The 13,041-nt window shown below is 32.2% G+C and overlaps 1 protein-coding gene across 1 annotated transcript; it reads left to right on the top strand.

Moving 5' to 3' along the window:
- The first annotated feature begins 5,071 nt into the window (after positions 1 to 5,071).
- LOC114384897 (calcium-dependent protein kinase 33-like) lies at positions 5,072 to 9,616 on the top strand. The gene is made up of 8 exons (XM_028344726.1): positions 5,072 to 6,072; positions 6,734 to 6,877; positions 6,986 to 7,138; positions 7,981 to 8,096; positions 8,308 to 8,475; positions 8,561 to 8,688; positions 8,998 to 9,097; positions 9,181 to 9,616. The coding sequence occupies exons 1-8, from the start codon at positions 5,337 to 5,339 to the stop codon at positions 9,253 to 9,255; spliced, it is 1,620 nt and encodes a 539-aa protein (XP_028200527.1). The 5' UTR covers positions 5,072 to 5,336; the 3' UTR covers positions 9,256 to 9,616.
- The last annotated feature ends 3,425 nt before the right edge of the window (positions 9,617 to 13,041 follow it).

Below are 13,041 nucleotides of genomic sequence, written 5' to 3'. Positions count from 1 at the left end.
CATGAGGCACCGATAGAGTTCTGTAAAACGTGAATTCGGGTGTCCCCAGAACCACTTTCCAATCTTAGAGACAGGTCCCTCCTCCCTCTCAAAGCAAGCATGCCTAAGATTCAATGAAATTAAAATGTGTTACTACTATTGCGTTTTGATCATCAAAATTACTGTCCCAGCTGAAATTTGTTATCAGTCTTTTCATACCTTACATAAAATGTGTTTAGGTTGCTTAAAAGATGATTTTGGGCCTTTTTTGGTACACAACTGAAATTTTAAGTTCTGTTGGCCCAATCAAAAAGTTCAATATACCTGTTAAGTAGAAGCATTTTAAGTTTCGTTGTGTTTTTCTTCTTTTATTTCAGTAAACATTTAATTCAGTCTTTCAAGCATCATTCTCTCTTCTAAATAGTTATTGAACTAATGAAATTATATAAATAATCCTTAGAATATTGAATTATCATAAACTAAGTCCATATGTTAACATGTTTTACTAACGTCCAAGAATTAATTTGAAATATTTTTTATACTTGGGAATTATGTCATATGAGATTTTTAATACCTGAGGGATTAGTTATATAATTTCTTTACTTTAGGAACTATTTAGCAGAAACAATAATACTGTAGGAATAAAATTGATGTTTTATTCTTTTTAATTTCTTCAATTTATCTTACTATGCCGTTAATTTATCTTCTCTTGCACAAGTAGCCCGATGATATATATATTCGCACCACCCATCATAACTAGTACGTTAATTTTATTCTTATTTTTGATTTTTTGCATTTAGTGTAATGAAATAATATAAACAATGCTATATTATAATTTTGATGATTTTATCTTTTAAAGAAATGATATTTAATGAGAATATATAAGAGAAAGTGTCAACATTTTGTCAATATTAGAAGAGTTATCATAATATAATAAAGATAAAAATGAAAAAAAGAGTTCGAAACCTAACTTTTTTTTGGTTCAAAGAATTAGAAACCTATGAACTTAAACGTTCATAAAATAACATTTCAACAAATATTACAAACTAATAAAATAATCACTTTTACAAACTCCTAATAATTTCTCAAGATCAGGTGTAGTGCCCCATGTTTTTTGGGTAAATGTGTCACACGTTTGTATTAGGTTATTCGCTATTAGCTCCTAGCTGAAAAGATATTGTTGATTATGAAAGATTCCAAAAAACCAAAGTGTGATTCTCATTGTTGATTATGATTTTGAATTTTGACAATATTACTAATTTTACACTTTTTTTAATTTGTTTTTTTTTTCTTTACTTCTCTACCTCTCTTTTTCTTATATAGCATTACATTACTCCTTATAATTTTTACTTCTCTTTACGTTTTTTTTTATCTTTCAATAGATAATTTTTTTATACATTTATCTTTCACTAGATATATACACCCAATAAATATATTATGATAATTTTTCTCATGATTTGGTTAATTTAGATTATTTTTCAATAAAATAATTACTTCTGACCGTACAAAATAATGATCGAGAGAAAAAATAATGGTGGATTCAAATTTCTCTCAATAATAAAAATTAAAAAACTAACAACTAACATCTACTAAAAAATAAACACAAACCTTCAAACAATAATGGCAAATTTCTTGAAGTTATCAAAATAGAATAGCATGTGAAATGTTAATTAGTCAACTTATGGAAGCAAAAAGATTTGTATAGGACGAGGGATGAAATAGCAGGGTCCCTTAATTGGTATCACTTTTAACAGACTCACTTCAGCCACAAATATGCTCCCGCTACATAGGCTAGATTCATGGGCTATAGCTCTACAAAGACATTGCAGCCTTGGTCTTTTGCTTGCCTTTATATACATAATAATTAACATAAGTATGTTTTTGTTAAGAATATATATATATATATATATATATATATATTTTTATTTTTTTTTATTTTTTTTTATAATTTTGACGATTTAAAAAAGAATAATAAGATTTTGTTTTTTTCCGCCTAAAGAAACCCCAAACATGTACATACCGACACTCAATTATTCATCCAAGCAAAATTATAACAAAACAAAATAAAATCGGCATCTCTACAAAATAAAGGTTGCTTTAGCAACTCAACTAGCCAAGCGGGCTAGGAAAGTTAATTGTGACTTGAAAGCTAAGTTCTTTTGTAGCTTCAAAAACTTAAACATAGCTTTATTTATTATTGACACAGAAGAATTAAGAAAACCAAAACCACTTTGTAAATAATTAGCCCAAAAATGAGGAGTCGGGGAGGGGGAAGAAAGGGCATACCCTTTTCCTTCACCGAAAAAGGCATGTGAAAGTAAATTCATCTTTAGTATAAAAAAAAAACGTGCTCCATTTTTTAAGGCTTTATGTTATTAGGTTCATGGTGTGTGTATCATCTTTAGCATCGGACAATTATAGTTCTTTTGTGCGTATTTCTCTTTTACCTCAATAATTATTCATCTAAAAAATAGTTTAATTTTACAATTATCAATACAAAAATTAATCCTACAAAAAGGAGATAAAAATTAACAAGGAAGAACGTTTGTTTCACGGATTTATCTTACCTTTTTATGAATATGAAAGTAAAAATATTTATAGGTATCTTTTATTCTAAAAAAATGTACAATTGAACACAAAATAAAAATAATAATCTTTGAGATTTTTTTATTGAATTACGAGCTAAAGAAAAAACTACAAAGTTAACTTTTTTTTCTCTCAAGAAAGTTACATTCTTATGTTTATACAACTTTTCTTCCCATACTAACGGGGATGAGAAAGTTTCAAATTGACTTTTATTTATCATTGATTATTTTAAAATTATTCTTAGAAATGTTAAAAGTTAACCAAACACATTTTTATTATGTGAATTATGATAAATCTCCCAATATCACCTTCTACTACTATGGATAAAAAACATTTTATAGTTTAAAAATTATAAACTAGGAATTTATTTGAAGTGTCCCTTAAAGCAACGAGTATTGTGTATATTTTCCTTCCATTTCTTATCATTTTAGCATGAAAATATTTTTAGTGTGGCGCGCCTACCATTTTTTAATTTCTCTCCTTGTTAATTCAACTTAATCAAATAATTCTAATTTTTAATTTTCCTTCAAATTTCATTTCTCTTGCCATTTTTTTTATACCTATTTCACTTGTATTAAATAAAGTGTAAGGAAAGTTAGGAAACGCTTAGATTGTGTTATCTCACGCTAATTTCTTCCTACTACTCAGTGTATCTAATAAAGCAAAAGCGCGATAATTATTTTAATTGGAACATAGAATCTGTTGGGGGTCTGAGAATTTGACCAGAAGGAAAGGAAAATGAAATAAAAACAATGTTTGCCCTGAATGAGTTGCTTGATTGTGTACACGTTTTCTTGCTTAAGAGTTAACTAGTACGAAAATGATAATAATTATATATTGTCTCGTGTCCACGCTTCATGTTTTACGTTTTACATATGTCCTATTTCATTTGACGATCATATTTTTCCAATTTCGAATTATTTTTGATTTTTTTCCCTATTCTTTCATACATTTCCTCTTATGGGAGGGAAAAAATTGGAGCAAGATTCACACCTGTTTTTTTTTTCTTTGTTTTCTTCTTATTTCAAACAGAAAAAATCACCTCTTATTTATCTTAGAATAAGATACCCATCAAAATATGTACATTAAATATGCTCTAATTAGAAGGGGGGAGTTGTGTGGATTTCAGTATGCTTTTCAAAGAATTTACCAATATAGATAAAATAATTTTACATCATAATTTAAATTATTGAATATAGTTTTAAAATGTAATTATATATTAAAAATTATTTATTTATTATAAATTTAGTTATAATATACTTAATAAATTATAAATATTTGTTTATTATAAATTATAATTTTATAAAAATAAATATTTATCTGATTCAAATTTATCTTGTATAATATTTCATCTAAAATACTAGTTTTTGTTTTATTTTTTAAAGATAAAATAGGGATTAACTGTAACTAGACCTAGTCAAGATAATCCTTCTTTAAAACACTTTGGTAGTGCTCTTAGATTGTAATCCAAATAAAAAAAATCAGAGCATAGGGAATCATCTCTTTATTCTGGCTGTCAAGAAAAAAGAAAAAAGATGGTGGACTAACTAATATTTCTATCTGAAAAAGCTCAATGCAAAAAAAATGCACGTTGGGTTTTTAAAACAATTCAAATCATTTAAATAATAATCAGTTTGATTTGTTTTACCGATACTGACATCTCAATTATGTTGACAACTTAATAAATAGCTAACTAAACCAGCGAGCCTTAAAATGTATTAAAAATATGACAAACATGGAAGACGACAAAGCTAAAACCATGGGAACTAACAAGATAAACTCTATTTGAACCTAAAGTTAGGATGAGTAGTGTTTCTATCCTTTATGGTTTTAGTTTTGTTTTCTTATTGTTCTCATTTTATTACTTGTTACTTATGTTGTTTTAATTGATTGACAATTTAAATGAAAATAAAAGAGTTAAACATAATTTTGGTTCTCCGAAAATTCATTCAATTTGGTTTTACTTCTTGAATTTTTTTTGAAATAAGTGAATTCAATCTCTCATCATAATTTTGGTACCTCCACAGCGTTTTTTTTTTATTATTCTGACCTCCACAGCGTTTAATGATTCGGTTAATTTACAAATATATTTTTCAACATTCTTTTATTAATGATTCTTTTCTCTTACGTGCGAAGCTTATACTATCTCAGATGAGTTTTTTCATTACGCGTATTGGAAATACAAAAGTCTATCCAAATACGAACATGAGAGCAGCATCACCTTAGTCCTTGAACAACATCAAAACCTTAGACTAAATAAAATTTTACTTGGTTACTCTTTAACAAAAATTAGGTGGCACCATGTGGTGAACGAGACAGGAGAAAAGTGTGGTGTTGGATACGCATCTCTGATTCGATCCTTGAATCATAAGAAAGAATCAATCAAGGAAGTTTCTCTTCTATTATATGGACTCCCTCCAAGGCTCTAACCTTGTTTTGGTCGTAAAATAGTTTAATACCTTTTTTAGTTAACTCGTTAAAATCCAAATCCCACAGTTGACTCGGTTCTATCTTTATCCTTTTTGTTGAGACTCTTTCTTTCTACTTTCCTCTCCTCCTTTAAAAAACCACATTCTGATCCATTCTGCATCAAACTTTGGCTTCTCCTCCTTTCTCTCTCTTCACACTTCAATGGATATTCTTTCTTGAATTCTCATCTGGGTTCATTCCCTTTTTCATGCTTTGACTGAATCTTCACACTTTCAAGTAGTTGGTTGTGTGGTGGTACCTGATAAAACTTAAAAAATCTCTTCCCTTTTTGTGTCAGAACCATGGGTTGTTGTCTGAGTAAAAAAGGGTCAGAGCCAGAAGAACACATTGGTTACAGACATGTTGCTGGTGCTGGAGGTGCTGGTGTGTACAACAATCACAAGAGCCATGAACCCTTTGCCACCCAAACCAAACCCCCTCCTCACCAACCTTACCAATTACCTGAGAAACATGCTCCTCCTCAGGCACCTTGGAGGCCTCCACCAAGCCCAAAACATGTCCACAACCATGACACAATCACTGGGAAGCCATTTGAGGATGTTAAGCAGCACTACACACTTGGGAAGGAATTGGGGAGAGGCCAATTTGGGGTGACTTATCTCTGCACTGAGAATTCAACTGGCCTGCAGTATGCCTGCAAGTCCATTTCAAGGAGGAAGCTTGTGAGCAGAGCTGACAAGGAGGACATGAAGAGGGAGATTCAAATCATGCAGCATTTGAGTGGACAGTCCAACATTGTGGAGTTCAAAGGCGCTTTTGAGGATAAACAATCAGTTCATGTGGTTATGGAGCTGTGTGCTGGTGGTGAACTTTTTGACAGGATTATTGCCAAGGGCCACTACAGTGAAAGGGCTGCTGCTTCGATATGTAGACAGATTGTTAAGGTTGTTAACACCTGCCATTTTATGGGTGTCATTCATAGGGATCTCAAGCCAGAGAATTTCTTGCTATCTAGTAAGGATGACAAGGGACTTCTCAAGGCCACAGATTTTGGCTTGTCAGTTTTCATTGAAGAAGGTAAATTTTGTTATCCATTCATTGGTCTTTTGTTATAAATTTTTAATAGTTGTGTAGATTCCTAAAAGATAAGTATGTGAACTGTAGCATAGTTGTGAATAATCTTCTAAAGTTTTTGAGGAAAATTTTGTATAATTTCCATCCAAAACTTTTTTTTTTGTCTGTGGGAATTGGATGCAAAAGTCATGTAAGATTGAAAATGATTTTTCTATTAAGTTCTAATAGTGCATTGCCAATGCTTGACATCAATGGCCTGATTGTCAAGACTTGCAAAGTTTGAGTAGAGCTTTTAATTTGTTTCATGTGATTTTTTCTCTCCCTCAAGATGTTGATTTGAATAAACTTCTGCCAACTAATTTTTCTAAAGCTTTATCTCCTTTTTCTTTTTTCTCCATATCTATGCATGCACTTTATCACATTTCAGTAGATGGACATCTTTGGCACTCAATTTGTGCCATGATTTATGAATTAATTTTTCTGCAAGTATGGAGATGGAAATTGTAAAGTGATGGCTTGTTAGAAAGGGTTTATCTACTGTTAATTTAAAGTGAACTAAGTTTATGAAATTGACAGTTGATAAACCTCGCTTACTTATTTTATACATCATCTCACTTGTATAAAATATACTAAGTTTTTTCTATTAATTCTTTATTCTTCACAGGAAAGGTGTATCGAAATATAGTTGGCAGTGCTTACTATGTTGCTCCAGAAGTTCTACGTCGTAGCTATGGGAAGGAAGCAGATATATGGAGTGCAGGAGTTATATTGTATATCTTACTTAGCGGTGTACCACCATTTTGGGCAGGTAAACTCTGAGTTTGATATGTTGATAATAGGATAATTTCCTTGTATTAGAGGCTAGCTTCCCCCTGTTTTACAGTTGACTAATTTTTTAATAAAATATGTGACGTAGAGACGGAAAAGGGAATATTTGATGCCATATTGCAAGGTCATATTGATTTTGAAAGTAGTCCATGGCCAAGCATATCAAACAGTGCTAAAGACCTTGTTCGCAAAATGCTTATAAAGGATCCAAAGAAACGCATTACTGCTTCTCAGGTTCTAGGTAGGCGACTTTTATTGTGTTTTCTCCTCATTGAAACGTATTAAACATTGTCTGTATGGTGTTTGATAGCTTGAATTTCTTTGCCACTTGATCCTTTTATGTGTGTACTTGGGTGAGGTTGAGAAGATCGATCTCTAGAGGGGCTTAGATATATTCCAGTTCTGTTAGCAACCCAAAGAATGATTTTATTTATTGAATGATAACGAACAGAAACATGGATTCTCCTCTAAGGATTCCCCCTTTCTTTCAAGCTTGTTAATTCTCTGAATGAATCCTTTCACAGTTTCACCCTTTCACCATATTTATCTAATTGATCCCCTCCAACTAATTACTCTAGTTCCCAACTAATTTTCCCTTCACTTCTATCTAACACATAACAAGGCTAGTTGTTATAGTTATTACTAATAGTAGTGTTGCATATAAAAACTGAATTTAGGGCTTAAAAACTTATACGTGCCAAATTCTTTCCATCTGTATAGATTATTCTATACCCATATAGGTGTGACAATGACAACCAATGTTGCATTTGAACATGTTAGTTGCTGAGACTAGGGACTTTTCAGAGACAATATTTTCACAATATACTGTTTCTTCTATTATCTATCCTTTAAAAATGTCAGTTGTTTAGTTACAGGACATTATGTGATAGAAAATGAAACATTATTGAACACGAGGGAAGCTAGTAACAGTGTATGTCTGTGTCTTGATGCAGTGACTCATAACTGTTTCCCATTTACTATTACTGCTGACTGATAGCTTGATTGCAGCATTCTTATGAATTTTTTGGTTCATGAATTATAATTTCTCTACTAATTGATTCCTTGTATTGTTTAAATATTTAGAGCACCCATGGCTTAAAGAAGGTGGAAATGCTTCTGACAAGCCAATAGACAGTGCAGTGCTTTCCAGAATGAAGCAATTCAGAGCAATGAATAAACTAAAAAAACTAGCCCTCAAGGTTAGTCCAGCCACAAGCTGCATGAAGTGACCACAATGCTCTTTTATGCTTATTGTATTTGATGGCATAATTAAACATAGAGAGACATAATTTTTTTCCAGTGTTCTCATTATGATTTTTAATTGCTCGAGTCTGTGTAACTTTAGGGTGTAGGGATACATATCTATACCAATTCAAAAATAAACTGAGTGGATTTAAATAATCGTTTTAGGTCATTGCTGAAAATCTTTCTGAAGAAGAGATCCAAGGCTTGAAGGCAATGTTCACAAATATTGACACTGACAATAGTGGTACAATCACCTATGAGGAACTGAGGGCAGGATTGCAAAGACTTGGCTCAAAGCTTACTGAAACTGAAGTGCGACAGCTTATGGATGCCGTAAGCTATTGTTGAATTCACAAGATTTGCCCTCCATTGCTTTTTCTATATTCTTTCAAGCTTACACTCCTTTGCTTAAATTTAGGCTGATGTAGATGGAAATGGCACAATTGACTACATAGAATTCATCACTGCTACAATGCATAGACACAGGTTAGAAAGAGATGAGCATCTTTACAAGGCCTTCCAATATTTTGACAAAGATGGCAGCGGGTAAGTCCATCTACTGTGAATTAACATTTCTTCCTCAATCTGTCACATTATGGAAATAATTTCTTTTTCCTACTATGCATTCTCAACCTCAGTTTTGAAGTCCATGCCTTCCATATTATTCTTTTGACTATTGGATTATGTTTTCAGTTTTTTTAATAAGTAATAAACAAGGATCATATACCATAAATCCTATTTCTTCCTACACCCAAAAGCACATACATTACAGAATCATTAATTAACGAATATCTCTATTTAGAATTTCAAGAGTAATGACACATGCACCCTGGTTTTTGTTTGATTCCATCACAGGTATATCACAAGAGATGAACTGGAAATAGCCATGAAGGAGTATGGTATGGGTGACGAGGCCACAATCAGGGAAATTATATCTGAAGTTGACACAGATAATGTAAGCCTATTTTTCTTTTGGCTTGCTACAATTTTGGATTCTAGTTCCATCCATAGTTGACACTCAATTTTGTGGTTTCTCAGGATGGTAGAATCAACTATGAAGAATTTTGTACAATGATGAGGAGTGGAACCCAACAACAAGGCAAGCTATTCTGATGTCTCTAGATTGAGTGTCCTGCAGCCAAGACGGGGTGCTTGCTTCAGAGAAAGGCTTCCAAGAGTTAATATTTATCTTAGGCATGTAAAGCTTGTAGTTTCGATTTGTTTTGAGTTACATGCTCCGCGTGACTTGTTGTCAACTCTTATTTCTCTTTTTGGTTTCCTTTTCACTTTGAAGTTTATTATTGAGTCCAAATGTAATTTATTAGGCACACTAATAATAAATGGACTTGCCTAGGGAAGGTGGTTTTACAAGTTAGATTCTACAGTTTGTTAAATTGAAATCTGATCCGGTATCCTTTGTTAAGAATTGGATTTTCACTGATGAAATATCTATTGGGTGCCAAAAGGCGAAATATTTTTGTTGCTGGTTATGATTTCTAGCCCTTCGTTTTCTTCTTGAAGCAATATTGGTTGGCCTACGGTTTGTAGTTAGTGCCATGTCTGATGACAACCACGTGGAGTCATGCCAGGTTATGAAAGGGTGATTGCAGATTAGATGAATTGAAATTAGTTTTGAAGAGAAAAATTCAGATCCAATCTTATCAGTAGTTATTTATTTTACCATTTATTGTGTTGAATTTAAGTATAAATCTAATCTAATTTTAAAGTAGTTTGGATTGACAAACCCTAGTTAGTAACATGCATGCTTGTCATCAAATTCCCACCCATTGCCCTGTGTTTTTTCATCCTTGATATGGGGAATGTAGGGACCAGTATTAACAGCAGTTCCTTCGTGAATAGTACAACTGACAAGTTGTATGCCAATTCTAACAGAAACAGCTCAGAGTTCAGACAATCTATATGTGAATATATCCTCCTATAAGACACCAAGAAATACAAAATGCAGAAATAGAAACAAGAAAGCAGTGATCTAATAACCCTGCATGTGAAAAACAGATCAAATGTGCCAATGTGAGACTTTATTCCTTAGAAACTTCCAAAATACACTCAAAATACCCAACACAAATTTGGGTAGCTAGCTGAAAATGTAACTATCAATCATTAAAGTGATAGAGAAGCAGAAATTTCTAATGTTAAATGTGGTAGCACGTGCTGGTTTGGATCCCCAAACCAGTGAGGCCCGCCTTCAAGAAAATGTCGGCAGTTTAGCCCATTAGAAGTTTCAACACAAAAAAAAGCCAAGGTTCTTTAATCAAATGAATAATTATTTTTGCTAAACCAAGTCATACTCAAATGAGTCTAGATTTTATGCTGTATTTGGTTGAAAGGATGAAAACACAAAGATGGAAATAAAAGAGATGTTTAAATTAAAGTAGAGTGCAAGAGGTATGGGATTCGCATGACTCACAATTTTTTCTCTCTCTATTATGCTTCCCCTCTCCTCAACCAAACAACAAATTTTGGAATGCCCAAGTACTCACATATTAGTGCATGTTTGGATCAGCATTAATAAAATTAACTTTGAATGAAATTATTTTGACAGAATTAATTTTTGGTTAATTTTTTTTTAAATGATGTGATTTATGTTTGGAGGTTTTCATTATAAGTTAGGAGTAAAACTTTATATAAAATTTGTTGATCCCATGGAAAAGATATCCAAAGTTGCTTCAACTCAATCAATTTTGGATTCAGAGTCAATTCTAAACTCTTATTTAATATGAAACCAAGTATGTGAAATTTATCTAAAATCAATTTTAAACTCAATCAATTCTAATGTATTAAATAAAAAGAGGTTAATAATAGATACCAAATATCAACATGATCAGCTAGCCAATTTAAAGGGATTGTTTGACAAATATAATCCTTAATCTATATTAGCATTTAGAATTGTTGATTGAATCCGGTTGGCAAACACGAACATAAATCATGGGGTTGGATATGGAGTTGGTCTGGTCCATAACTCCAGTAACTGATAACATTTGGTGGGTCAACAGTAGAGCTCTTAAACCAATAACTCTTCACTTGGTAGAACTAGAACCACTACTCAAACATATCCCAGGTAATGACTCCATATCTTTAACAGCAGCCCAGTTACTTGTTGAAGATTGAAGCAACATTGTTGCAGTCCCAGTTTGTCACAAAAGTGAAGGCTACAGACTAACCCTCACAAATGAAAATAAAGTCCTACAAGGAAACTCCTCAAATTTCAGTGCTGAACCACTATTTTGAAAGGAACAAGGAAAGAATTTTGCAGAGAGGAAAGTGGAAAAGAAATTGATGAATAATGGATTCCATGCATTTTTCATGAAACAGATTCCACCAGGTTTCCAATCCACCGCCACACCGATCCCTTGCACGCGGAGGATCATCGGCTAATTGAAAATTTGAAGAGAGATGAATTTAAGTTTTAAAACTTTATTTAATGAAGCGTATCAATTAAATTTATACATTATTACATTAGATTAACAATTACTTATCAACTTGATTTAACGAAGCGTATCTATTAAATTTATACAATATTACATCAGAGTAAAATTTAGTTATCTTATCAATATCTATATGACGGTATCTACACAATATTATATTAGATCAGATTTTACTATCTTATCATTCATCTTTATTACGTTTTCTACACAATCTTTCTGTTACACAACGGTTATATCTAGGTATTCTTGTGGCGGGAAGTTTGAAATTTAGTGCCAAACGGTGCCGATTACTTTTTTACATCCGTGTATATATTAGAGAGGTGAAGGATGATAATAGGAGATCATTACAAAAAGAAAGAAACCCTTTTCTAATTAATTTGCAAGAGTGCAACTTAAGGGAATGGGTAGTGGAGGTGGAAAGAAAGAATTAGGGCATGGAGAAGATTCATCAGCTTCTATTCCATTGAAGACAGTGGTTCGTGACTTTCTTGCAGCAAAAGAAAAGCACCTGCGGCATCCTGCAGCACAATGAAAATTCTGCATAACATCAAACTTCTATATCCTCTATTTTCCACTCCCGTTTCCAAAATAAGCTTGTACGCAGAACTCACAGAATAACTTCCAGTTTCATTCCTAGTCTTTTGATCCACTGCATGAACCATGCATAGACTGAAATAGATCCCTTTCCCATTCAAATAACTCCCGTCTCCACGACCATCTCCAAACCCACCTCCAATACTGATAGACATTTCCTTCATATGTTAAATGTTGTTAATTTAGTAAGATTATAATTATAACTTTCTAGATATTTTGCTTCTAACGTAGGTTCTGTCGTTACTTTCTTGTTTTTAACAAACTCAATATACAACTCTGAATTCAGCTACCCAAATTTTATCAATACCCTCTGCGAAGCAAAGGAAATTAAACTACCATCAAGGGATCATATCACACACAATTTAACATTTTCGTATATCAAATTCTTACATTTAACATTTGATACAATCTTAATTCTCTACTATTATGCCTCGAGCACGTGCACCGATTCATTAGCTAGCAGTGTAATGAAAGTAGTTTTCACTTTCCACAAGTAATGATGTTAACACGTATTGATTTGTTAAATCAAAAGTAATTGGATGCCAACAAAGGTTGATCCAGTTATAAGAAATGAGTCTCATATCTCACAAGTATGAGTTTGATTTCTGCTGAGGATGTAAGGACCTTGTTAGTGGATAATTTATAAGTAGTCTTTGAACCTTGGGGCCAACACTAACCTTGAAGTCATGTAAAAAAAAAAAATCAAAAGTACTTGGATACGATTAGAATGGAAGAGTACTCTGTATTATTATAATTTTTTATGGAAACAATTGAGATTTAACATAAATATTAACATTGTGTAATTTTTTGGTAAAAAAAGGCTTAATTTTATATATGATAAAATTGTAAAACTAATTAA

Source organism: Glycine soja, chromosome 14 (assembly GCF_004193775.1).
Source record: "Glycine soja cultivar W05 chromosome 14, ASM419377v2, whole genome shotgun sequence".
Classification (NCBI taxonomy): domain Eukaryota; kingdom Viridiplantae; phylum Streptophyta; class Magnoliopsida; order Fabales; family Fabaceae; genus Glycine; species Glycine soja.
The sequence above is the reverse complement of the archived record's forward strand: the minus strand, read 5'-3'. Positions and strand labels throughout refer to the sequence as shown.